Source organism: Nannospalax galili, unplaced genomic scaffold (genome assembly GCF_000622305.1).
Source record: "Nannospalax galili isolate Female #2095 unplaced genomic scaffold, S.galili_v1.0 scaffold619, whole genome shotgun sequence".
Lineage (NCBI taxonomy): Eukaryota > Metazoa > Chordata > Mammalia > Rodentia > Spalacidae > Nannospalax > Nannospalax galili.
In genome coordinates, this window is record NW_008344186.1 from 787,377 (window position 1) to 812,723 (window position 25,347).

Sequence of the window (25,347 nt, forward strand, 5' to 3'; positions counted from 1 at the left end):
GTCCTACAGAAGGGCACTGCAATGAGAACCACCCCAGGATGCAGAATTTAAAGAACAATCATTAACATGATAGAGAACTTAATGAAAAAACAACTCAAAGAGGACAGGCATAAACCTGAACATACAGGTTTAAAACATACAAGCATAAACCAAGAACATACAAATATGCGGCTTAATGAAAGATCAAAAACAATTCATGACTTGAAAAGTGAATTCACAAAAGAGATAGAAGTAGTGAAGAAAACCCAAATGGAAATGAACCTGGGACTGAAAAACAGGAGAAACCCTCACAACAGGATGAATGGAACGGAAAACAGAGTATCAAGACTGGATGACGAAGTTGAAGATCTGAACTCCTTAAGCAAAGACTGACCTTCCTAAAACAAAGACTTCTAAACAGGCTGACTAGATTCACCAGATGGACAAGTAGTGGGGAACGGCTGGGGGTGCCGACAACACAGCAGAGATATCAGAGTGTAAGGGCTCTAGTGGGAGAGGGAGGCTATGGGAGGGTGCTATCTGGGAAGTGGGTGTATAGTTGAATAAGATGGTTTGGGATGTTCTGTGTGATACACACACACAAAAAAATCAACAAATTTTGAAAAATGAATTATATTTGAGGAGGAAGCGTAAAAATTTACATCATGTTAATTAGTAGAGGTGATAAACATTACCATTGAAATCTACGTGATGACTTTATAGACATACACAGGCACCAAGGATCTGAGTGCAACTGATTATGACTAGTAATAATTAGACACATACAGATGAGAGGTGCATGCACCAACATCTCAGTGTTAGCAAAAGCAATGAATCTTTCTGTAAGAAACAGTATATTTTAAAATGAAATGGAGATCCTTTTTAAAGGTTAAAAATTCATTCAATTTTATATCTTACAGGGTTTATACTGAGTTCAATATTGTATAACTGTATTAATTCAACAGCGAACCTAAAAATTTCATAGCCACTTTTGAAAGAGATATATATTTGCTCTGGAAACCGTTATTGAGTATGTTAAAGCTGTAATGAAATGCTTCTTTAAAAAAAAATGAACAAACAAACAAACAAACAAAAAGAGCCACAGGAATGGATACTCAGGAAATGTGGGACAACATGAACAGACCAAATCTATGAATTATAGGCACACGGGAAAGAGAAGAATCTCAGGTCAATGGCATTATAGAAGAAAACTTCGCTAAGTTAAGGAAAAGACTTACCTATAAAGATTCAAGAAACACATAGAACACCAATTAGACATGACCAGAACAGAAACTCCCCATGGCATATCATAGTAAAAATACTAAATGTACAAAACAAAGAGAGCTGCTAGAGAAAAACAACAAGTCACATATAAAGGAAAACCCATCAGAATTACACCTGACTTTTCATTGCAAACTGAAAGCCAGAAGAGCCTGGAATGAAGTATTCCCAGTTCTAAATGACCATGGATGCCAACCCTGAATAGTTAATCCAGTAAAACTATGATCATGGTTGAAGAGGAATGGAAAATCTTCCATGACATGAATAGGCTGAAAGAATTCATGTCCACCAAACCAGCCCTACAGAGAACACTCGAAGCAACACAAAGGTCCAAAGAAAGCAATGAGTAGACCCAGGAGGCTACAGAAAGAGAACAAAGAAAGGTGTAATAATGGAAACACGAAATACGGCCACAAACACAAAGAAATTAAAATGACAGTATCCAATACACATCTTTCAATAATAACACTAAATATCAATGGCCTCAACTCCTCTGTCAAAAAACATAGGCTAGCAAAATGGATCAAGAAAGAAAACCCATCTTTTTGTTGCCTTCAAGAAACTCATCTCACCTTCAAGGATAGACACTACCTTAGGGTGAAAGGACAGGAAAAAATATTCCAAGTAAATGGCTCTAAGAAGCAGGCAGGTGTTGCAATTCTAATATCTGACAAATAGACTTCAAATTAAAATTAATCAGAAGAGATACAGAGGGTCACTTCATTCTAATCAAAGGAACAATCGATCAAGAAGATATTACAATCATAAACATATATGCACCAAATAATGGCGCAACCAATTTCATAAAGACAGTACTCCAGGACTATAAAACACAGATTCACCCCAGCTAAGTAATAGTAGGTGACTTCAACACTCTACTCTCTTCAATAGACAGGTCAACTGAACAAAGAACACACGGAGAGACATCTGAATTAAGTGGCATCTTATATGAAATGGACCTAACAGACATCTACAGAATATATACCAAAGAACACACTTTCTACTCAGCAGCCCATGCAAGGTTTTCTAAAATTGACCACATTCTGGGACACAAAACAAATCTCAACAAATACAAAAAGTTGAAATAATTCCATGCATTCTCTTGGACCACAGTGCAGTAAAGCTTATCATCAACAGAGCAAAAGAAGCTCTAGTGACTACATGAACTCATGGAGATTAAACAACACACTTCTGAATGATGAATGGGTCAAAGAAGAAATTAAGAAATAAAAGTATTCCTGTAACTAGATGAAAATGAGAACACAACACAACAGAACTTTTGAACATCTTAAAAGCAGTCCTAAGAGGAAAGTTTATAGGTCTCAGTACCTACATTTAAAAAATCAGAAAAAGCACATGTAAATGACTTGAAAGTACAACTCAAGACTCTGGAAAGGCAAGAACAAACCAACCCCAAACTAGATGAGAAGAAATAACAGAGATCAAAGCAGAAATCAATGAAACAGAAAAAAAGAAAACAATACAAAAAAAATCAATGAATCTAAGAATTGGTACTTTGAAATGTTAAATAAGATAGACATTTAGCCCAGTTAACCAAAAGAAAGAAAGAGCAAATCCAAATCAACAAAATCAGAGACAAAAGGGGAAACATCACAACAGGCACCAAAAAAATCTAGAACATTGTAAGGGAATACTTTAAAAGTCTATACTCCATTAAATTCCAAAATCTAAAAGAAATGGATGAATTTCTAAATTCATGGAAACCACCAAAGTTAACCCAAGAAGAGATCAACAGCTTAAACAGACCCATAACACATACGGAAACTGAAACAGTAACACAAAACCTCCTGACTAAAAAAAGCCCAGGGCCAGGTGGATTCACAGCAGAATTCTACCAGACATTCAGAAAAGATCTACAACCAAACTTCCTAAATTATTCAAAAAGATAGAACCAGAGGGAGAACCCCAAATTCCTTCTATGAAGCCAGCATCACTCTAATACCAAAACCAGGTAAAGACACAACCAAAAAAAGAAAACTATAGACCCATATCCTTAATGAACATAGATGCAAAGATACTCAACAAAATACTTGCAAACCTCATACAGATCACATAAAAAATGATCAGGTTGGCTTTATTCCAGAGATGCAGCGATGGTTCAATATACCTAAGTAAATAAATGTAATAAAACATATAAACGGACTTAAAGACAAAAACCACATGGTCATCTCAAAAGATGCAGAAAAGGCCTTTGACAAAATTCAACATGCATTCATGTTAAAAGTTCTAGAAGGAACTGGTATGTTTGGGAGGAAACATACCTCAACATAACAAGCTATATACAACAAACCCACAGCCAACATCATTCTAAATGGAGAAAAACTGGAAGCATTCCCATTGAAATCAGGAACCAGACAAGACTGTCCACTATCTCCACTCCTTTTGAACACAGTGCTTGAAACTCTTGCAAGAGCAATAAGACAAGAGAAGGAAATTAAAGGAGTAATAATTGGAAAAGAGGTCAAATTATCTCTATTTGCAGACAATATAATATACATGAGATCCCAAAAATTCCATCAGAACTGTTAGAAATGATTAATATTTTCAGTAAAGTGGTAGGTTACAAAATCAACTCACAAAAATCTTTTGTAAGATTTCTTTCTATATACCAATAACAAGCTACCAGCAAAAGCATTCAAGGAAACCCTCCCATTTACAATAACCTCAAAAAAATATTTAGGAATAAACCTAACCAAAGTCATTAAAGAGCTCTACAATGAAAATTTCAAATCTTAAAGAAAGAGAAGAAAACACTAGGATATGGAAAGACCTACCATGCTCATGGATTGGTAGACTCAATATTGTGAAAATGACCATCTTACCAAAAGCAATATATAGATTAAATGCAATCCCAATCAAAATACTCATGACATTCTTCACAGCACTAGAAAAAAACCATCCTAAAATTCATATGGAATCACAAAAGACTTCAGATAGCCAAATCAATCTTGGGCAAAAGAACAATGCTGGGGGTTGGGGGAATCACCATACCAGATCTCAGATTATATTACAGAGCTATAGTCATAAAAACAGCATGGTGCTAGCACAAAAATAGACATGTTCAATAGAACACAATAGAAGGCCCAAACATGAATACATGAAATTTCAGCCACCTGATATTTGACAAAGGGGCCAAGAACACACAATGGAAAAGACAGCATCTTCAACAAATGGTGCTGGCAAAACTGGATCTCCATCTGTAGAAGAATGAAATTGGACCCTTATCTTTCACCCTGTACAGCAACCAACTCCAAATGGATCAAAGACCTCACTATAAAACCTGAACCCCTAAAACTGTTAGAAGAAATCATAGGCAGTACCTCCAAGATATAGGCATAGGAAAGGACTTTCTAAACCAGACATCAGCTGCTCAGGCATTAAGGTCAACAATAAGTGGGACCTCATTAAGTGACAAAGCTTCTGTACAGCAAAAGAAACAACCAAAGAAGGAACAAGGAAACCCACTGAGTGGGAGAAAATCTTTTCCAGCTGCACATCCAACAGAGGATAATATCCAGAATATACAAAGAACTCAAAAAAGAAAACAAACAACCCAATAAAAACATGGGCTACAGACCCAAACAGAGTTCTCAAACGAAGAAATAAAAATGACCAAGAAACACCTTAAAAAGTGCTCAGCATCCTTAGTAATTGGAGAAATGTAATAAAAATCACTTTAAAATGCACTAAAGCAAGCATGAAAAAGTAAGTTCTAATTAATGCAATAAGCAAATGGGAAATCAAACACCTTTATTTGCAGATGATATAATGTGCTACATAGAGAGTCCTGACAAAGCTTCAAAAGAGGCAAAAAAGCAGAATACTCTCCTAGAACAAGTAAGTTTATCAAGATTGCAGGCTGCAAACTAAGGGTGCAGACACCAACTATCTTCCTACACTGGCTATGAGCATGTATGAGCATGTGTGTACTGTGCGCTGAGCTGTGCCCCACTCACAGGCAGAATCCCACTTAGGTCACTACAGTTGAAGATGGGGTTAAATGAGATCATGAGTCCTAGGCTCTAATCCAGTATGACTGTTGTCTTCCAAGAAGCTAGGCGTGCAGGAAGTTCTCACACAGAGAAAAAGTCAAATGAGGACTCAGAGATGCTGTCTACAAGCCTCCAAGAGAAAGGCCTGGGAGAAACAAGCCCAGCCAACAGCTGATCTGGGATTTCTAGGCTCCAGGGCTGTGAGGCAGTACATTTCTATTGCTGTCAGGCATGGTGATGCACACCTGTAATCCCAGCACCTGGGGGGCGTGTGAGGAGGAACATGGACTTGAGGCCAACCTTTGCTATGTAGCAAGATCCCATCTCATAGGGCAAAACAAAACAAAGAATATTTCTATTGTTTAATCCATCTGATCTGTGGTATTACAGGCAGGTCACAGTAAGAAAGCCATCAAAATTTTATACAGTTTCATTTACAGCTCTTCAAAGAAAATGGGATACTTAAATATAAATCTAAAAAGACATGCACAGTGCTTAATACTTACTTGCATGCTATAAATTAAAATGCTGAATGAAATCGAAGATCTAAACACAGAGAGACATACCATGTTCATGGACTGAGAGACTCAACATGTCAGTTCTTCTAAATGGTATCCTGCTTTAATGCAATCCTAACAAAATTCTCACAAGAATTTTTGTAGATAGAGACAGCATTACTCTTAAGTGTATAAGAAAAGGCTAAGAATCTATTAACAGTGGATACAATTTCAGAAAAAAAATAAAAAAACTTGGGGCTGGAGAGATGGCTCAGCAGTTAAGAACACTGGCTGTTCTTGTAGAAGACCCAGGTTCAAATTCTAGCACCCACATGGCAGCTAATAACTGTTTGTAACTCCAGTTCCAGGGGATCCAACAGCCTCTTCTGTCCTCCATGGGCACTGCACAACACGGATGCAGTTTCCTACATACAGGCAATACACGCATACACACAAGATAAAAACAATAAATAAAATATTAAAAAACAAAACAAAACTCGGAGGTTCCATCTACCCAATTTCAAAAATTTTCTTGAGGCATTGCAGACAAGCAAATATGGTGCTGGCAGGTGGGTCAACACACAACTCAGTGGGCAGAAGAATCAAGTTAAAAATAGACACACATCAACATGCCAAAATTTGACAAACGCTTTGACAAGCTGAGGCCTACTTTTCTTTGACAGAATTGCTTTCGAAAAGTCTCAGCCATACCTTGTAGCACAAACCTGACACCTCAACTACTTGGGAGGTAGAAGCAGGAAAATTTCAAGCTCAAGGCCTGCCTGGCTATAGAGTGAATTCAAGGCCAGTCAGGATAACATGGTGAGACTCTGTCTCCAAATGGAAAAATTTTAAAAGGGCAATGGCTATAGCTCAGTGGTAAAGTGGTTGCCTAGTATACAGAAGGCCCTAGGTTCAATTCTCAGTATTGCAAATAAATAAATAAATAAATAAATAAATAAATAAATAAATAAATAAATAAATAAATGAAAAATAAATGTAAGAGGTAAGTTTCAACAAATGGCCTTGAACTAAATGAACACTCACAGGTCAAAAAAGCGAACCTTGACCTAACCCTTACAGGGTTTGCCTGTAAAACGCTAAATACTTTACATTTTAAAAAATTTTTATGTATATGAGTGTATTATCTGAATGTATGTAAGTGCATCTGTGTTGTGCAATGCCTACAGAAGTGGGCATGGATTCCCTGGAACTGGAGTTACAAGTGGTTGTTAGCCGCCATGTGGGTGGGTATTGGGAACCAATCCTAGGTCCTTTTAAGGGCACCCAGTGCTCTTAACCACTGAGTCATCTCTTCAGCCCCTGAAACTATAAGCACTTTAGAAAGATAGTGAGAAATCTCCTGAATTTAGAGTTGGTGAATTAGACTTGATCCCACAGCATGATCCATAGAAAGAAAACTGTTGACGAGACCTCATCAAAACTGAAAATACTTGCTCTACCAGAGACCATGTTAAGAAAATGAGATTCTCGGCAGCTCCAGTGGCTGCTGCAGACCCAGCAGAGCAGTCCTGAACCACGTTTAGTGCAGCTCAGTCCTCATCAAGTAAGATGGTGGTCAACACAGAAGCTCACAGCCCGTTAAAGTGCTGAGAGTAAGTGACTGCACAACGCTCAGCCACAAGTGGGACGTCCGTATCATCTACGCCTCCCCAAGGCTGGGCATCTCAGAAAGAGGAGGGTGGAAAGATTAAGACCGAGGCTGGGGAGCAAACACTGTCTTCTGGATGTGACAGGACCACCACACTCATGAACTCACAACAGCTGTGGCTGTCTGCACAGGACCTGCACAAGATCAACCCAGTCAACATTCTAGCATGGAGGGGAAAGAGGTTCGCAAGCTGCCACCCCTAACTAAGGCGCTATGAACAGTTGATGGCTTCTGGGGGAAGGAGACTCGGCTTTCTTTAAGGGTGTGGCCCCTGGTAGGTTGGCCATCCTCCAGTGGACGGCCCCACACCCCTAAGTATGTGGACAGCACAAATTATAGCCTGTGGGTTATTAAATTTAAAAAGGAGGACCTGAGTTTGGATTTCCAGCACCCACAAAAAAGCCAGGCGCGGTAGGCATGTCTGTGATCCCAGTGCTCCTACAGCAAGACAAGAGCCAGAGACAGAAGAATCCCCCAAATCTGCAGGTGAACTGGCCTGGTATGTGTGGGAACAAACAATAAAAGAGAGCTTATCTCAAACAAGGGGGCAGGTGTAGACCTACACCCAAGGCTGTCCCTGATCATACACAAGTGCACATATAGCAAGGGAAGGGAAAGGAAAAGCTACAGAGTTAGAGATGTTCACCAATGCTACCCACATCCAGGAAGGATTAGTGTCCAGAATGCATCAACTGTGCTCAAAACCAAAAAGAAAAACGACAAATGATCTGGAACAGGCAGACGACCAAAACAGGACATACGAACAGCAAACTGGAACATCAGTAGACGTCCGACTGATTAGGTAACAGGTGGGACAGATGGGGCACCTTCATCTTCTGTATTATGAAGACACGCTTGTACTCCACATTGTAAAAAGGAGTTATAAACAGCTCAGCACAGGCACACTGCTAACAGTCTGTTCTGAGTTAACCCCTCCCAGCCCAGACACCCCTGGAGGAGTACAAGGTAGATATGGGCAGAAACCAGAATTTCAAGAAGGGCCTGACCCCAGACATCCACAGAATGAGGGAAGAGTGCAGGAATGGTAACAGGAGACACAGACACCACAAGTTCAAAACTGTGGCTGAGCACCAAGCAGAGGGTGGGACTGAGCTCTAGAGAGACTGACTGTCTTCACTCCTCTCACTTTCTCCCTGTGTAATCTGCCGGCTGGAGATGAAGTGGAGACAGATGTCTAAGATATTAATTCACTATCTCTTAGAGTGCTGGCTCTCTGAATAAAGCAGTGCTAAGATTCAGTTCTGGTCTCTTGCTCAGTGGCTTCTGAAGTGACAGGTAACACAAACTGAATTCCAACCAGATCCAAGAAAAACAATGCAAATTCAAAACACAGTGAAATCGCTGTCCTCCTATGAGGATGGCAAAATAAGAAAAAGTGACATCAAGTGCTAGTGAAGATTCAGGGAAACCGTCTTTTAGGTCATGGGATATAGAACCTACAGTTCCACTTCTGGACCCTCATCCCAGAGAACTGAGACTTACATTCACACAAAATCTACAAAAGGGCTTTAATAACCAAGAACTGAACACAGGGGCTGGAGAGATGGTTCAGCAGTTAAAGAGTACTGGCTGCTGTTGCAGAGGACCTGCGTTCAGTTCCCAGCACCCACACAGAGGCTAACAACCATCCCTAATTCTAGTTCCAGAGGATCCAATGCCCTCTTCTGACCTCCAAAGGCATTGTACAACATGGGTACCTTACGTACATGCAGGCAATACACTCATACATATAACATAAAAATAATAAATAAAATATTTAAAAAGAACTGAACACAGCCCACAGGGTTTCCAAGGTTACCAGTAGCCATCCTAGGCACACTGACAGCCAAGGTCAACAGCTGACCTGGCACACTGACAGCCTGCCTTGCTACGTGGCAGCAGGAACATGGAGCTACAACAGCCACCTGCCTCAATCTCAGAGGACACGACCAAGGGCACACTCAAGAGTGTGGAACCACTTCCAGGGAGGACACCCACACTCGGGACATGGGTAAAGGAGTAGGTCTGGACGCACAGTGGCTAAGGCTATGAAAGGGCCCCATGGGTCCCTGAGGGAATGGGACATTCTGGACCTTGGCTGAACATTAACATCCTGTTTGTGACGCTGAGCTACAGAACTGGGAGACAAGAACACAAGGCACCTGAATCTCTACATTGTTTCTTAACCTGCATGTGACTGTTAAACCATACCTAATGAAGCTGAACTTAAAAACCAAGCAGCCAAGCTCCTCCCTGGTTCTCAGTGGTCTCCAGCTCTGCTCCCTCTGCCTGACTTCCCCTCCCCCTTTCTCCTCACCAAGGATGAGGCATAACACAGCAGGAGCCTGCATCTCTCCCTGAACAAGATAAGATGCTCAACTGGAAAGAAAACCAGCCAGAGAAGTCAGCATACGTCTCTCAATCTGACCAGGAGCAGAGGGGACTCTAGCCAGAATCCCTCTCATCCTTATGGGGGTGGGGGACTGGCTGTAGACTATGCCAATGGATGGGGCTTAGCCAGGACTCCCAGAAGAGGAAGGGGATCTCATGGCCAACCTGCTGGAAAACAGCTGTTCTAGTTCCCTTCCCACCAAGCATACCCCACCCCTATTCCTCAGAGGCTCACTAGAAGAGGGCCTTGGCAGGGCAGCTGGTTGTCAGGGCACAGGCAACAGAAGGGGGAACACACAGGCAGAAACTGTCTCCCTCAGTTTCACCCTTCCAATATCCATAGGCTGAATAAGAAGTAGCTATGGAGGGAGGGGAGGGAGGAAGAAAAGAGGGAGGGGAAGTACAGTGGTCCTAGAGATCAATGATGAAAAGTCATAGGCCAGGCCCAGTATAACTAGGCTATACTAGGTTCCCCTAGGGTCTCTCTGGACAGCCCCTACCACATTAGGAGCTACTAATCTCTAGGGACAGAGGAAGTCTCTTCCTGGGATGCTGGTGCCCTTCCCAGTGAATAGACTGTTGTCTAGCCTACCCTACCTACATGGTACTGAGTCAACCCAAGGCTCCAGTGTACCCAAGAGCAGCCAGGCAGTAAACAGGCATCATCTACCCTGATCAGTCTCCATCCAGCACTCAGTGGGTCAGGAAAGGCTTGGTTATCCTCCAGTCTGCAGAAAGCATGTGCCAGGCTGGAGACAAGCCCAAGCTTCAAATGGTGTTCCCAGTGAGATGGTCTCTTCCTGCACATGGGAAGGCCTGCTCCACCTATACCTCCTCACTGGCCAGTCAGACACTGAGCTTTGATGACAAGGCTGTGCCAACAGGGCACTCTTAGAAGGTTAGCACTGCTCTATGGAACACACCAGCCTATAGGCCTCCCACCAAGGGAAACCTGGGCTTCAGAAAGCAAAGGCTTTGAACAGGTTGCCAAGGGTACTGCCACAGCTTGCGGGGGGGTCCCTGAGGAGCTCAGTTACCATCCCTCCCCATGTATTGACAACCAAGCCTATTCAGGTTGGCTCAGATGCCCTACCTTGACTAGAACCTCCATCACATGGCAGTTAGGTGTTTTCTCTCAAATACATAAAAAAAAAACTCTGGCGGGGGAGGGGAGATGCAGGGCAACTGGAAGGGGGGCAGATGCCACCTGATGCCAACTCCACCCAAGGGCTTCTGCCTGGTTCCCTCTCAGCAGAGAATGCCTCAAATACCATCCAACCAGGGCTCTAGGCCATTAGGTCTTAACAGCGACAAGCAGAGATGTGAAACGAAGGGCAAGAGGCTGTGACAGCACAAGCCCAGTGACACAGGCCAGGGTAAGGACATACAAGGTCCCATGAGAACACCTCAGAAATGACCAGCAACTCAGCCAACCTCAGAGGCTGGTCACCTACAAGTTCCAGATCCCAGAGGTCCAACCAGAGATAAACCTGGACAGGAGCAGTGCAGGGGCACTTGGGTGGATAAAAGTGGCCACTCTCACTGGGCATGGTGGCGCACGCCTTTAATCCCAGCACTTGGGAGGCAGAGGCAGGCGGATCTTTGTGAGTTCGAGGCCAGCCTGGTCTACATAGTGAGTTCCAGGACAGCTGGGGCTACAGGGAGACCCTGTCCCAAAAAAACCAAAAAAAAAAAAAAAAAAAAAAGTGGCCATCCTCATCCTATCAAATGCCCCTGGAAAGGTGAGCCTGCCCACCTATCTCATACCCTGAACACCTCAGTGGCAATGGATCTGTGTATCTGTGTTCCCCGAGAGTAGACCACAGCAAGCGGACCCCAGGAGGCCCTGCCATAACCAAAAGTTTCCTTTCTCCTAGAGCAGGAAACTAAAGTGGGGGCTCACCTGTGAACGGACTGAGAGGCCCAGGCCCCGCTTGTCAGAGACCACAAGTGTGATGGAGGTCTTCAGTACAGTGGCGAGGAACGTGTTGACCCCAAAGACCAGGGCACAGAGCTCCTTAGACAGGGAAGATGCAATCTGAAAACTAGGAGGGAAAAGCAGGCTGTAACTGGACACACTGGAGAGGACACAAGAGCAGAGAGAAGGCTGGGTGTGGGGGGCAGGGGGGGGTAGAGGCAGCTAGGCAGGTCTCTGTGAATGCCAGGTCAACTTAGTCTACATAGCCAGTTCCAGGCCAGCCAGGGCTACAGTGAGACCTGAAAGAGGTGAGGGGGAAAGGGGAGGGGGGGAGAGGGAGAGGAGAGAGAGAGAAGAAAGAGGAGAGAGAGACAAGGAGAGACTCCTGCATCCACCCAGTGACCTGCTATCTGCAGAAAGGTGCCAGGGCACATGCTTGCCCAAAGGCACACAACCCCACCAGATTCCCAGCTAAGCACAAAAAGATGCCTGCAGAGAGGCTCCTACTGACTCATCACCCCGAGACCTGGGGGCAGAGACAGAAAGGTGCAGAATGACCTCATGGGTACTCAGGAAACTAGGAGGGAGCAGTGAGACTGGGCAATGGGGTTGAACATTAAAGGCAGAGATCACAGAGGCTGGGGGGGTGGCTTAATGGCTAACATCGGGGCAGGAGTCTCAGAGGAAGGCTGAACCCTGGGACACTGTGAGGCCAGCATAGGGAAGGTGGCCATAGTATCACCCCATAGCCCAAGAATGTGGTCAGAAGAGAAGAAATTATGCTAGGTTTGGTCCAGAACTTTCTGGCCTGCAGGGCAGCCACAAATCAGTGTGATGTGGGACAGCCAAACAGGAGGCTCTAGGGCTCAGACCATGCCCAAGGAGAGGCAGACTCCTGAAGACCAGGAACCGAACTGGAGGGTGATCTCAACTCAGGAGGCAGGGACATGTGTACAAATGGGTATGTGTCCGAAGAACGGGAGGAAGCAGTCCAAGTGGGGAGGGAGGCAGGGCTACTCAACCCTGGGAGGTAAGGAACCAAAGTCCTCCCAGAAGCGATGGGCAGTGGGGAGGCCAAGGAAGGCAAGTTGCCCATGTGTGGCTGAGTGCATGTGTGCTGTGGATAAGTATAAGTACGTGTGTATGTGTGCTATATATGTATGGTGCATCATTTGTGCATGGGTAGTATACATGTAGTGTGGGGCATGCTATCAGCACATATGCATGTGTACTGTGAACCTGCAGTGTGGTGTCTGCACATGTACTGCGTGGTATATGTGTGCAAGTGTGCTGTCTGATGTACGGTATGTTGTGATGTAAGCACACGTCTGTGAGCTTGTCTGATATATTTGTGCATGAACTGAGTGTGCCCTCACACACAGCAATGTGCGCTCACTCCACTTCAGCCTGGGCAGCACCTCAGGAGCAGGTGAGCGAGTACCAGGCACCTTTGAAGCAGCATTTGGAGGATCTGGGAGAGTAAGCAGGACAAGTCTAGGGAGGGGCCAGAAGGCTTGGGCAAGCCAAGGGAGCAGTAGGATGCCAGTGGAAGTGTGAGGAGAGGCCCTGAGGTGAGGGTACACAGGGTACGGGGCCGCAGGGGAGGGGACGTGGGACTCTGGTCAACCATGTGATTTGTGGGGCAGTGACGACACAGAAAGGTCCACAAAGAACCAGCAGAGTCAGCACCGGCAATCCTGAGGAAGGTGGCAGATCCTCCGCGGTCCACTGCCCGTACAGACCCACAGCACAGGGATCACAGGGCCCAGGAAGCCAAGGGTGTCAGGTCAGGTCAGGTCTCCCAGGTAGCTGCCCATACTGCCTTGTGCTTTCCACAGAACCTTCTAAAAGCCTCTCCCCACATCATCCCACACTATCCCACTCACGTGGCGATGGGTACAAGGAACTGGTAGGCCCCACGGAACAGCACAAAGGCCGCATAGCACAGCCAGATGTTGCTGGTGCTGTACAGGAGGAAAACCAGCCCAGCCTGGATGGCTATGACACTTGCGATGACCAGCTTTGACCACAGAGCCCAGCGGATCTTCATAAAGCCAGCGGAGAAGGATGTGATGGCGCCTGGGGGTAGGAGGCGTCAGTCACAGCTGAGCTTGGGCAGCAGAACCCTGGGGGAGGAGGGCAGGGACGCAGGCTGGGTAAGGGTCACACTGGAGCAGAAGCAGGGTGGGGCAAGGGGTAAGGCAGCCTATGTTGGTGGTCTAGCCCAGGGCAAGGAGAGGGGCTGGGCTACAGGCTTGCTAGGGTCCAGCTGGGAAAGGCAAGGGGCCCAGCCCATACTCAGCAGTGTGGAGGCAGCTTCTGCGGCACCGTTGTAGGGGTGTTTCACAGGATATGCACTATCAGGGGTGTTCCACAGGATATGCACGTAATAGATGATCAGGTAGTAGCCTGCGGAGTTGAAGACCCACCAGAGGGACCAGAGGCGCAGCTGAGGCCGCCGTGCACTGTCCAACAGTTCCCGGAGCACGCGCACCAGGAAGGAGTCCCGGCAAGCACCCAGCACACGCTCCAGTTTCCCGGGCTCTGGCTGCCCAGGGCCAGGGTGCATCTGGTCCAGCTCACAGGGCAAGGCCCCACGCACAAGTGTACTGCGGTTGAAAAAGAGGCTGCGCTTAGGGCGCTTCAGGAGGAGCGCAAGCCCCAGGCTGAAGATGAGGAAGGCCAGGGAGATGTAGTTGAGCGTGGTGAAAGAAACGTCGCCCAGGGTGACCAACAGCTGACCCAGTACAGAGCTGGTGAAGACGCCCAGCAGCACCGCTGCCCGTGAGTAGCTGGCCATGCGCTGGTAGTGGGAAGGGCACACCAGGGAGAAGATGTAGGAGGAGTAGGCGATGCGTGCCGCCATAGTGACGCTGTAGAAGACCTCCATGAGCTGCATGTGCAGTACCGAGTGGCCCAGGAGCAGCAGCAGCCACACGCACACATAGCTCAGGCCCTGCAGCACCAGCACTGGCTTGTAGCGCAGGTAGTCAGTGAGCAGGAAGATGGGTACCAACACCGCCAGGTAGGAATAGGACAGAACCGGTATGATCTTGTTGGTCACCTGTGGAGAGGCAGGCACCGACTAGTAACACACTGACCACACCAATGAGTGCTCCAGAGTGAGCAGGCAAGAGTCCACCTCGTCCCAGTTCCCCTGTTGACCACTGCCTTGCACTGCATATGCCCATGTGACCTCCCCCATCCTGCCCAAGGCTCAAGGAAGCCCAGGAACCAGGAGAGTCTCCCAGACCAAGAAACTGCACACCCAGGCATAACCCACAGAAAGTTGGCAAACACTGTAAGAAAAATCACTATGAATTACATCTTGGATCACACCTAGACTTACTGATCTTCATTCATCTTAACCTTAAGTAGAAAACAGCACTGGGGACAGGTAGATGCCAATACAAGCTTCTTCAGTCCTCACAGGGAAGGGAAAAGCAAGACAAGATAAAGGGAGGGGCACACAGACAGCTAGGCAGGACACACAGAAGATGGAGGGGGAAGGACAGGGTTTTACCAAGAGCCCCCACACTGGCCCTGGCAGGGAGGGAGGTTGCACCACAAGCCATCAGCCCACACCACTACATCAGGCAGAACTAGGGAATGCTGCCTGTAGGATCCGGCCTTCAAGGTCTTCATCCAGGCCAACTTCTGGTGGCCACTCTGACCTAGCTCCTGCTGTGACATCTATACATCTCCAGGGAGACATGAAGCCAGGCATGTGGAAGGGGAGCTACCTCCTGCAGGACAGAGGTCAAAAGGCACTGCCCCAGACTCTACTATGATGCCTAGGGAGGGGCTAGTGTCCAAGAGCCTTAGGTCACCTGGACACTCCACAAGGAGATGCTCCATCCCATAGAGACCCAAATGCCAAATGTCTGGCTTGGGATATGGACATGCAGCCACCCTGAGCTTAAAATCTCCTCCCAGGCCAGGGTAGATTTCAGCAGGATTCCCATCAGACCTTTATTTAGCTGGTATGTAGACCAGGGGAGCTGGAGACAGGCCTTTCTGGGCTCCCAGAGGCTAAGACTTGTTTCCCATTGACTGGGGCACTAGCCCTAACTCAGCCCAACTACTAGCAACTCAGTCTTACCAACAAGCAATCCCAGGGACCCATGGTCCCAAGAGACCTGCAGACACCAGGGCCAGCCTCACTTGACTGATAGAAAATCAAGGACCCAGAATAGAGCCCAGGTCACTATGTAGGGGTTGTGCCAAGCCAAGATGGTCTGCTGGCAACCCCAGGTCATCAAAGGCAGCTGCCAAGCAGGACTTCAGAAACTTGGGCTTGGGTGAGAGGACCAGTGTGTGAAGCCCCAGAGGGCAAGCAAGGCTCTCTCCTGCCTGGTGGTTCTTCCTGACTCTGTGCCTCACAAAGTTCAAGGTTCACCCAAAGGATCCCAGAAACCCCCAAGCATTTAAGTTCCCTCCCACAGGACTTTCTGGAGGTCCTCATTGTAGGTAAGATTCCCAGGAGGCCCACAACCTAGAGGGAGCCCAACTATAGGGGTTTGTGTCTGTTTAAGGTAAAGCCAAGAAGATGTCAAACAGCCCATGTTGGCAACACCTCTCCCTGCTCAGCTAGGGTTGGAGAGGCCCCTGGCCAGAGGCAGCCAGGCACAATGGGCCAAGGTGGTTAAAGTTCTGGTCCTGCTGACTTAGACAGGAGCCCATGTGGCTCTGCCAGGGTTTCAAGGGGGCCAGGCTTACCCACCAGTTTCCAAGGCCACAGCACGGGTCTGACAGGAAAGGCCAGATGGAAGGCAGGGCCTCATTCACACTTCCTAGAGTCAATGATCTGGGGCCCTTTCTGAATTCATGGACACCTTCTCCTCCCTAGACCAAGGCTTCTTCGCGGCACCTCCTCGTTTCACTCTAGGCTCCTGCCATAGCTCTCAAGCCAGGGACAGGGGCAGGGATTAGGGTGGCTACAAATACACCCATATCACTGTGTGGTGGTTTGAATGAAAATGTCCCCCATAGGCTCCAAGTGTTTAGACATTTTGTCCCCAGATGATGGCGCTGTTTTGGGAGGTCTTAGAAGGGGTGGCTATCCTGGAGGAAACACATCACTGGGGGTGGGCTTAGAGAGTTCTTAAACCTTGCCAGATCGCCAGTCGCTCTCTTGCGTCCTGTGCCTGCATCATGATGTGAGAGCTTAGCTTCTGCTGCTCCTGTTCCACCTCCAGCCACCATGCCTCCCTGCCATGACAGACTGTAATTCTCCTGGAACCTTAAGCTCAAATAAACCCTTCCTTCTATAAATTGCTTTGGTCAGTGTTTCTATCACAGCAACAGAAAAGTGACTAATACACACTGGCTCTTCCCTAAGGCTCAGTAATGGGTGACAAGGAGTCTCTGCACTGGGCTATAACCTGGGTCCCAATTGAAAGGCTGCCGGGGAAGAGGCACCTACAAAGGTCCCAGAGGTTAGTGGCATCTGTCTGGTATCCAGCTGACTGGAACACTCTCTGCCACCTGAGCCCAGCATTGTCTAGCATTAATAGGTCCTGGTTGATCAGGCAGTGAAGAGCTGACCCCTGTGTCGATGCAGAAGGGCACAGGGCAGGACAGCATCCAGGCTGACAAGAGTCTAAGTATGGGGTCACCACTCACCAGAGCACAGCAATCTTGCTTCCTTCTGACATGGTGTGACAGGGATAACAGCCATGCCAAAACTTAGCCCAAGAATGTAGCACTGCCTTAGAGTCAGAAGGACTGTTTTGTGCAGAATCCTTCAAGTAGAGAGAGAACTTACCCCAGCATCAACTCATGCCAAGCCCCAGCCCCAATGCAGCATTGCCTGAGAGTTGGGAAGGACTGCTGTATGCAGGGTCCTTCCAAAGGGAGGGATATACCTAACTTTGCACAGCACAGTTCCAAATGGCCACAGCTGAAATGGAAGGAGCCAGGCGAACCTCACAGGCACCTTCATTAACTCAGGGCAGGGAAAGGGGGACCCAGGAACAGGATGGCCAGTGTAGACTTTCCAGAGCAGTAAGAAAGGTAGCCAGTCCCAAGTTCTGCAGCAATGCTCTGGGACAGCCAGAAGACCCCATCCAGGACAGAAATGGAGGGGACCCGGTGCCCAGCTCACAGACAGGTGGAGCACCATGTTCTGCAGGCGTCATGGCAGAGGGGACAGGAATCATGCTGGAACACTACAGCCCAGGGATCTGTTGTGTCTAGGGACCCAATCCCAAGGATTCTGGAATATTCAGTACTCCACACCTGAGGATTTTAACAAGTTCCCCACACCTGAGCAGCCCCTAGATTGGTTTAAAAAAACAAAAAGCTAGAAGCTAGCTGCTCACTCCACTGAAGCATAGAGGCTTTGTGATTCAATCAGTAGACAATACTTGAATACGACCAGTCTGAATCTGTGTAGATGAACCTCCAGGAATCTGGCAGGAAGGCAGATTCTAGAAGACTGCCCAGTACCTGGCTTCCTGTCCTCCTTTGCAGCCAGAAGGGCTGAGGCCCACGTCTCAACTTTGGGCTGGTGGGCAGAAGCTGTAACCATTGTCCTTGAATGACATATAAGGCCTGGTGGACTGGCTTAGCCTCTGGAATCTACTTTCTAAACAGTTAATATGCAACATGACAAAGAAGACAGGCTTTATATATTTCTCTTCTTTCTGTGTATATGTGTGAGTCTGAGTGTGTGCAGCTTTGTAAGTGTGGGTGCATGTACATGTGTGTGGAGGCCAGAGTGCTCCTCAGGTACTATCCGCCTTGCTTGTGCAATTACCACTTAACTTACTGAGCTCTCTCTCTCTAGCCCCTGTGAGAGCTTCCTTACTGCATTGTAACAGAAGCTTCACACATATTCATTCCTGAAAATAGTGATGGTCGACAGTGACCCTTCTCTAAAAGCAGAGAAGCTGTCTATTCAAGAAGTGAATGAAGGAAGTGGTAATGCCTTTCACGCTTTGTCTAGCCCCTGCCATATACAGCATGCAGTACAAGTTCAAAAGGAAACCACGCCCAAGTCTGCTTGGGTTGCCCATGGGCTTAAGCTCATTAGGAGAGTTTCAATAGGACCCTCTATCCCCATAGTTAAGTAAGAGGAAAATTCCTTCAATAATCTCTTTATACAAATAGCAAAGTCCCTGCAGGAGGCAGGTGCCAAGCAAAGCTGGGTGTGGCTGGGCAAGGGTTTTCTCACCAGGACAGATGGGTCACCTGACGGTGCTGGCAGCACCCCTCATTTTCATTCTTCCTCAGTCCCAAAACAGGTGCCAGTACCCGCTCTATGGAAGCCAATAACACGCTATCTGGCTGGGTTAACATAGCAAGGGCAAGCCCTTCTGTGTGCTCGCTGCAACAGGTTGGGGGGCGGGGGCTGCACCCAGCCCATTCCCTCTGGCCCCTGTAATCTCCCACAGCCATTCAGCTTCGTAGCCTCAGCTGCCCATGCATCAAACCAGAAAGAAACCCTTAGCCCACACTGCTGCTCCCCTGCCCACCGCACAGTCCGCTCACATGCCTGCTCCTCTGTGAAGTTCTTATTCGGTTTCAGGAGGTAGGGCGTGATGAAGCTTTCTCCGGGTCGCATCTGTGCCATGAAGCCGAAGAAGCAGAGATAGACCACCAGGCACCGCCAGGACTGCAGCTCAGGGCCCGACCCTGGCTCTTCACATGCCTGCTTCTCTGCTGCCTGGCCAGAGGGTACCATGTTGCCCAGGCCCTCACAGGACCTGGTGATGAACAAAGGTGACACTCCACCTGGAAAGAAGAGCCAAGAGCCCAGGGTCAGCAAAGGGCCACAGGTACCCATTTCATCTGGGTCCTTTAGCTAATATCCAGTTTCAACATGTGGTTACTGCAGGCCCCCAGACCCCTATCGTCAACCTGCATTGACAAGGTAAGAGCCATTAAGAGCTCCAGGAGCCCATTCCCCAGGCCAGCATAGCCTCCAGGATGTCCAAGCAAACCAAAGCCTCAACTGGCTATTTAAATGTTAATCAATGCACATTAACTGATTAGTTTACTTTAGTAAGTAGATTAGTAACATTTAAGTCAGGTTTGGGGGCACCTCAAGCCCATTTCAAGGACTTGGCAGCCTGTGGACCCACAGGACTTAGGACAAGCTAGCCCTGGCTGGTGTTGATAGTAACTGCCCTAACGGCACCCTAGCTGTACTGACCCCACTCTGATCTTGCAACATGTGGGCCCAGGGTACTTTGGGTGCTGAGATGGGGCACACTGAGAATTGTCCAGCTCGGTGCATTTTCATCTTCTCAATTCTGTCCTGGGTGCAGGCTGCTCTGTTTGGCTCAGGCAAGAAGATGCCAATTGTCCTTTCTAACAGAGAGGCAGGAGCCATATCCATTCATCAGGGTCCCAAGTTATACCCTTGGCTCATTTGTACATCTACATCTCTATATGGCACACGCCCTGGGCTTTCTGTGTAATGGACTGATATAAGTCAAAAGGGAACTGTTCTGCAGTCAGTTAAGCCAACCAGGTTCCTTTCCTCATGGGGCCTGGGGTGCAGAGGCTGTAAACAACAACCTCCTTCGTATTGTGTACAGCCTGCTGCATGTGTGGGTTGCTCTAAAGGGACCTTGGAGATAGTTTTCTGTTGGATATCCATGTCTCTGATCTCAATGCTGTCCCCAATCTAGGCTTCAGACAGGTATGCAAGGTGCCTTTGGGAAGCCTCATGGCACAGTGGCCAGGGTTCACACTGGCCAGGTCACCATGTCCATCTGCACCAAAATGCAAATAAGGAACATGTGATTGTGGCCCTACATAGAGCCAAGCTCAAGTTCCCTGGCCACCTTTATTACCAAGCCCCTTCCGACATCCTTGCACTGATCTTCCTCACTCTTCTTTTTCGTCTCTAGAGCCACATCTCAAAGAAGTGGGGTTTCACCCAGTTTAATGCAGATGAATTTGAAGACATGGTGGCTGAGATGCAGCTCTTCCCTGATGGCTGTGGGGTCAAATAAGATGGACTGGGGCTGTGCAATGCAGAGTAGTCACAGGGATAGAAGACCATGTTGATGGCCTGCTCCCCTGAACAGGAACTCAGGTGGTCAGTCCTTCTGGTCCTCACTACAGGTCCTACACCAAGAAGTGTCCACAGAGGATCTAGACTTAGGGAAGAGCCCCCTCCAACCCTTGAGCAAGGAGGCAACGAAAGCTCCCTAGATGTGGGAAAGACTTGGAGCACCCAGATTCCCAAACCATGGACCCTACACTGAGATCTCTTAGGCTAGAAGTGTCCTCCGAGTCCCCATAGGACACCAAAGTCCAGGAAAGGCAAAGTGGCCTGCAGGGCCCACAGTGGGGTTCTCCTTCCCAAGGCTTGCTTTGACTTTCCCACGGCTGCTGTTAGCCTCCACAGGATACCTGCTTCTCCCCCTATCCCTCCTCCCCATGGCAGTGTACTCTAAAGCTGCACACCCCTGCTGTGAGGAGAATCTATCTCCCACTGGGCTTGCACAGGCAAACTATGCAGTTGTCAGGACTGCCCTGGATACTATCCTCTAAGCCCTCTTTCTACATCAAGGGAGAAAGCAGGGACCCTGAAGAAGCAGGAGTTTGTGGGTTTGCTTGTTGGAACTGCAAGGAAGGGCAAGCTGAGGTGCAGGCAGCTGTGAGAACTCCAGCATTCCAGAGGGAGGGGACACCTGGGAAGATGACCCCAGAAGCTACAGGGCTTGGGACAAGATCCAAGTTCTCAGGATAGGATGGAAACAAGCACCCAGGCAGGGGGCCTGGCTGGAGAAGACAAAAGCACAGGCTGCAGCCTCAGCTGGACAAACTCAGCTCTGCTTTGCTTAGACTTACTTTCCAAAACTTCCCCAGAGCTACAAAAACAGCCCAGGCCTGCAGAGAGCAGAGGCATGTGCAGGCAGGGCAGAGCCACTCCCCAAAACACACTGCTGGGACTTCCAGGTTGGTCAGGTGTCCATGGCAACTGCACCTGTTCATCTAAAACATCCCAAGTAGTGGTCAGGAACTTAGCTAAATCCAGGATTCTGTATCCAGTATGGACTTAGGTATCCCTGGGAACTGGACCCCATTGAAAGGTACCATCCCCAGAGTGACAGGAACACTGCTGACTTGGTGTCACTTGAGATCCTAGGGGATAGCAGAAGTTCTCAGACACCAGTACAAAGCATACTCTTGTTTTTACCTACACAGTTCCACCGATTCCTAAGGCTTCTAAGAACAGGGAACTGAGCTTTTAAACCATACTGAGAGTTCATCATGGCCCTGCCCAGGGGTCTGTCTGAAACTCTAGCTTCAGTTCTTCAACAGGTGACCCACCACACCTAGAAAGGCCACTCTAAGAATTCCCAGAGCCCACATGGCATGAGCATCGAGGATTACCAGACTGGCATGGCTGCCCCACTCTGACTAGTGCTCAGATGGGCAGGTGTCTTCTCTAGTGGTTAAGGGTCCAAGAAATGGACTCCTGAAGCTTGTCCTCTGGGAGTCTAAGAACTCCATCCACTCAGGCCTGTTCAAGGCTAAAGCCTCCTAGCCATATGGAGACAAGACTACAACAGAGTAGGGGGCTCTGAAATCTTGGTGACAAGGCTCAGGAGGCCTGCCCAAGCCCCTGGGTCATTTCTATTCTCAGACCACATGATTGCTAAGGAGCCAGACATGTCCCCAACAGGATGACACTTCAAGTCTACAGTCTACCAGCTTATGACTTCCACTCTTAGTCTAGACTATGTAAAAAACTGCTCAGTTGGAAAGCCCATTGTCTGGGGACTGGGGACTGGGGACTGGGGACTAGGGAATGGCTCCTGGGAGGGTACTCTGGCTCTTCCCTGATGTGAGCCAGGAGGTACTACCTGGCTCTGGACAAAGGTGGCTTGTCTGTCTATGAAGACCTTCACTTCCAAGGCTGGTCCAGTGCCTCTCATGCCCAGAGGCAGAAACAGCAATGGTCATCAGAAAATGACAGATAAGGAGCTGCCAGCCCCCTAGGCCCCCTCCAGCTGCCACTTTCCTCCAGCTTTAAAGGTTTTGTAAAGACCTGCCCTCTCCAGTTCCAGAGCAGGTGTAGCCCTGGGCCACCTCCCAAAGCCCAGAGGCTTCAATGCAGGAGCAGTGGATGAACTAGGGGCTGGAAGAGGAGGGACTACAGCAATACACTTTTCAGCTGACAACACCAGTGTCTGCTGGGCAGGCCACAGACCAGCCATGGGAGGAGTTGCCACACAGGATAGGGGCCAAAAGTCCAGGGTCTTACTCAAAATCTGTCTTTCACACTGGCCCCATAGTACCTGAGTTCATAGGTCCAAACTCTTGTTTATACTCACAGCCTCTTGTTGCCTGGGGCAGGGTAGTTTCACCCTGATTCTCAGCACCTCCAGGGATGGAGGCCAAGACAGCCCCTGGCTGTCAGCTATGTAGAAATTGCCCTTGTCAGTCTATTACATTCCTCCCATCAACAGGTCTAGCTATGACACAAGGCCCTCTCTCTCTACAGCAGAGCCTAGGCTACTCTTCCTAACAAAGCTCGACTCAGCTCAGCCAAACCCCTGCTCTAAGAGTAAAGATGGGAGAATCTGTCAGGTGCTCAGGTGAAGAAACAGAGTATGAAAGTTCATGACAAGCAGGCAGCACAGCTGAGCCTGGACCCCACATGTCCTAACCACAGCCCAGCCCCATGCAACTTACAGCCTCTTCCTGGCAACTGAAGGAAGTTCCTGATAGTCAGAAGGGTTGGGGGAAAACTGGGTGGTGGGGGGGAACGGGACACTACATAGTCCTTCTTGAGCAATCCTAGCACCTTCAGGGCAAGGGGGGCAGGGAGTGTGGTATACAACTGTTCCCCACACTCTTTCGATGGCACCCAAAAACCAAAGCAAAAGCAAACAATGCTCTCATTTTGTTGTAAACTAGGAAGGTTCCTTACATTTTCAGAATGCCTATGTCAAAGAAAGAAAAAGGAAAAAGCACTGTGGCCTCCCCAGTGTGATAGCTGAGTACTGACTATCTCTGCTGCAAGCTAAGTAAGGTGCCCAGAGGCACCTCCTTCCCCAGCCCCTCCAGAACACACAAGCATAACATGCCGAGTTCAAGGCCTCTCTGAAGGGAAGCAGCCAGCAGGTGCAAAGGCAGTGCCATGCTGGAGCACACCTGGCTCCCAGACCTGGAGGGCACAGGCAAGTTACACAGACTCTAGTGTTGTTTGGGTCCATCTGGGCTGCTGGGGAGGCAAGTCTCCCTGAGGGAAGGTGATTTCTTTGCAGAGTGGTCATGCAAGCATTTGCAAGGATTTACTCCATCTTCAGAACAACTTCCTGTGGGTATGCTCTGGCCGTCTGGCCCTCTTAGGTTTTGATCTGCATGCTGAGGCCAGGTAGGTCAGGGCTGGGCTTGTTCACAGGGTGAGAAATCTCCAGAATATGGTATGTGCCTGGGTCACTCGCTTTCAAATGGGGATGTGGACCGCGCCCTGAGAATCAATTCCTGTCATAGATGTTGGAAGCACACTAAGGGCAGGTTTCAGCAGCGATGCAGGCTGCAGACACCACGTATTCCAAGGGGAAGTTGTTCGAGCTGTCCAATACCTACACACTGAGAGCGAGACAACAATGGGGCTTGGATGCGAGCCGCCGACAGGGCGTGGGCAAGCGGGGCTCCCTAGCACACAGCACGTGCTCCAAAGTGGCGTACGTGGTTGTTCCTGACATGGGGAAGGTACTTCGACGGCAAGGGGGCTCAGCTCCCGAGGGGGACAAAGCGGAAAATGGCACTCACAGCCCCCGCTAAGGCGGCGGGGCAGGAAGTTACCACCTTCCACCGTGCGCCCAAGGCACCCGACCAGCCTGTAGACCACTGTGCCCGAGCCTGCCCACGGAACACTGGGGTTCTTGCCCGAGCCCAGCAATGCACACAAGGACCCTGCACCCCACAGACCTCGGCCCACGCCAGGACTCACCCACCCTACAGACCACATCGGCGTCCCTCGCTCACTCCACAGCCTCCCGGACACGCTGCAAACCCTGCCCGGAGCTTTGCCCTCACCCCGGAGACCCCCGGACACCCGGCAGAACTCAGTCCGAGCCCCGCTCGCATCCTCAGCACGCCGGAAGGCCCAGGGCCGCGCCCTGCACGCGCCTCACGGCTCCCCAGACACCCACATGGTGGGTCCACGCCCCTAGCCCTGCGCCCACAGATGGTACCTGTTCGGCGGGCGGCAGCGATCTGGGTTGCGCCCACGCGCACTACAGCGCCCACAAAGCCGTGCGCGGCGGACGCGAGGGCAGCAGGGAGGGGGCGTGGTCGTCTCACCTGGCCACGCCCCAAAGGAGTGGCCATCGCGGCGGTGGGGCGCAGATGCGGAACTTCCCCCCAAGGGGGCAGAGCAAACAGACGGCCACGCCCCCCCTCCCCGCCCCCGAGGGACCGGCGCACGCGCTCTGGGAACTAGTAGCCACCCGGGTCACGCGGGCTCGCGTGGCGCTTGCGTCCCGCTGTGTGTCCCCAAGCCTTCGCCCTGGCGTCGCGGGTCCTCGGCCCTTCCTGGGTCTGGAGGTCCGCCCCTGCGCCCCCTCCCCCGGCTCTCCCCTCTGGGTCCCCTTGCCCCCTTCCAGCCCGCCGTTGCCC

The 25,347-nt window shown here is 48.8% G+C and overlaps 1 protein-coding gene and 1 non-coding gene across 6 annotated transcripts in view; one reads left to right on the plus strand and one right to left on the minus strand.

The window, feature by feature from the left end:
* Positions 1 to 25,347, minus strand: part of Slc19a1 (solute carrier family 19 member 1) — a 29,551-nt gene that overhangs the window by 4,000 nt on the left and 204 nt on the right. For 2 of the 5 annotated variants that reach the window (XM_029567079.1, XM_029567081.1), the window contains exons 2-5: positions 19,250 to 19,488; positions 14,050 to 14,815; positions 13,638 to 13,830; positions 11,737 to 11,878 (exon numbers count right to left, since the gene is read on the minus strand). In XM_029567079.1, the coding sequence (XP_029422939.1) occupies positions 11,737 to 11,878; positions 13,638 to 13,830; positions 14,050 to 14,815; positions 19,250 to 19,438 (1,290 nt within the window). In that variant the 5' untranslated portion in view covers positions 19,439 to 19,488. Of the gene's footprint in view, positions 1 to 11,736; positions 11,879 to 13,637; positions 13,831 to 14,049; positions 14,816 to 19,249; positions 19,489 to 24,679; positions 24,812 to 24,923; positions 25,038 to 25,347 lie in introns of those variants that run through there. The other 3 variants (XM_008840442.3, XM_029567080.1, XM_029567082.1) reach the window with 3 other exon arrangements.
* Positions 20,208 to 20,342, plus strand: LOC115071600. The gene has a single exon (XR_003850703.1). It is a non-coding gene; the product is annotated as a small nucleolar RNA SNORA70 (small nucleolar RNA).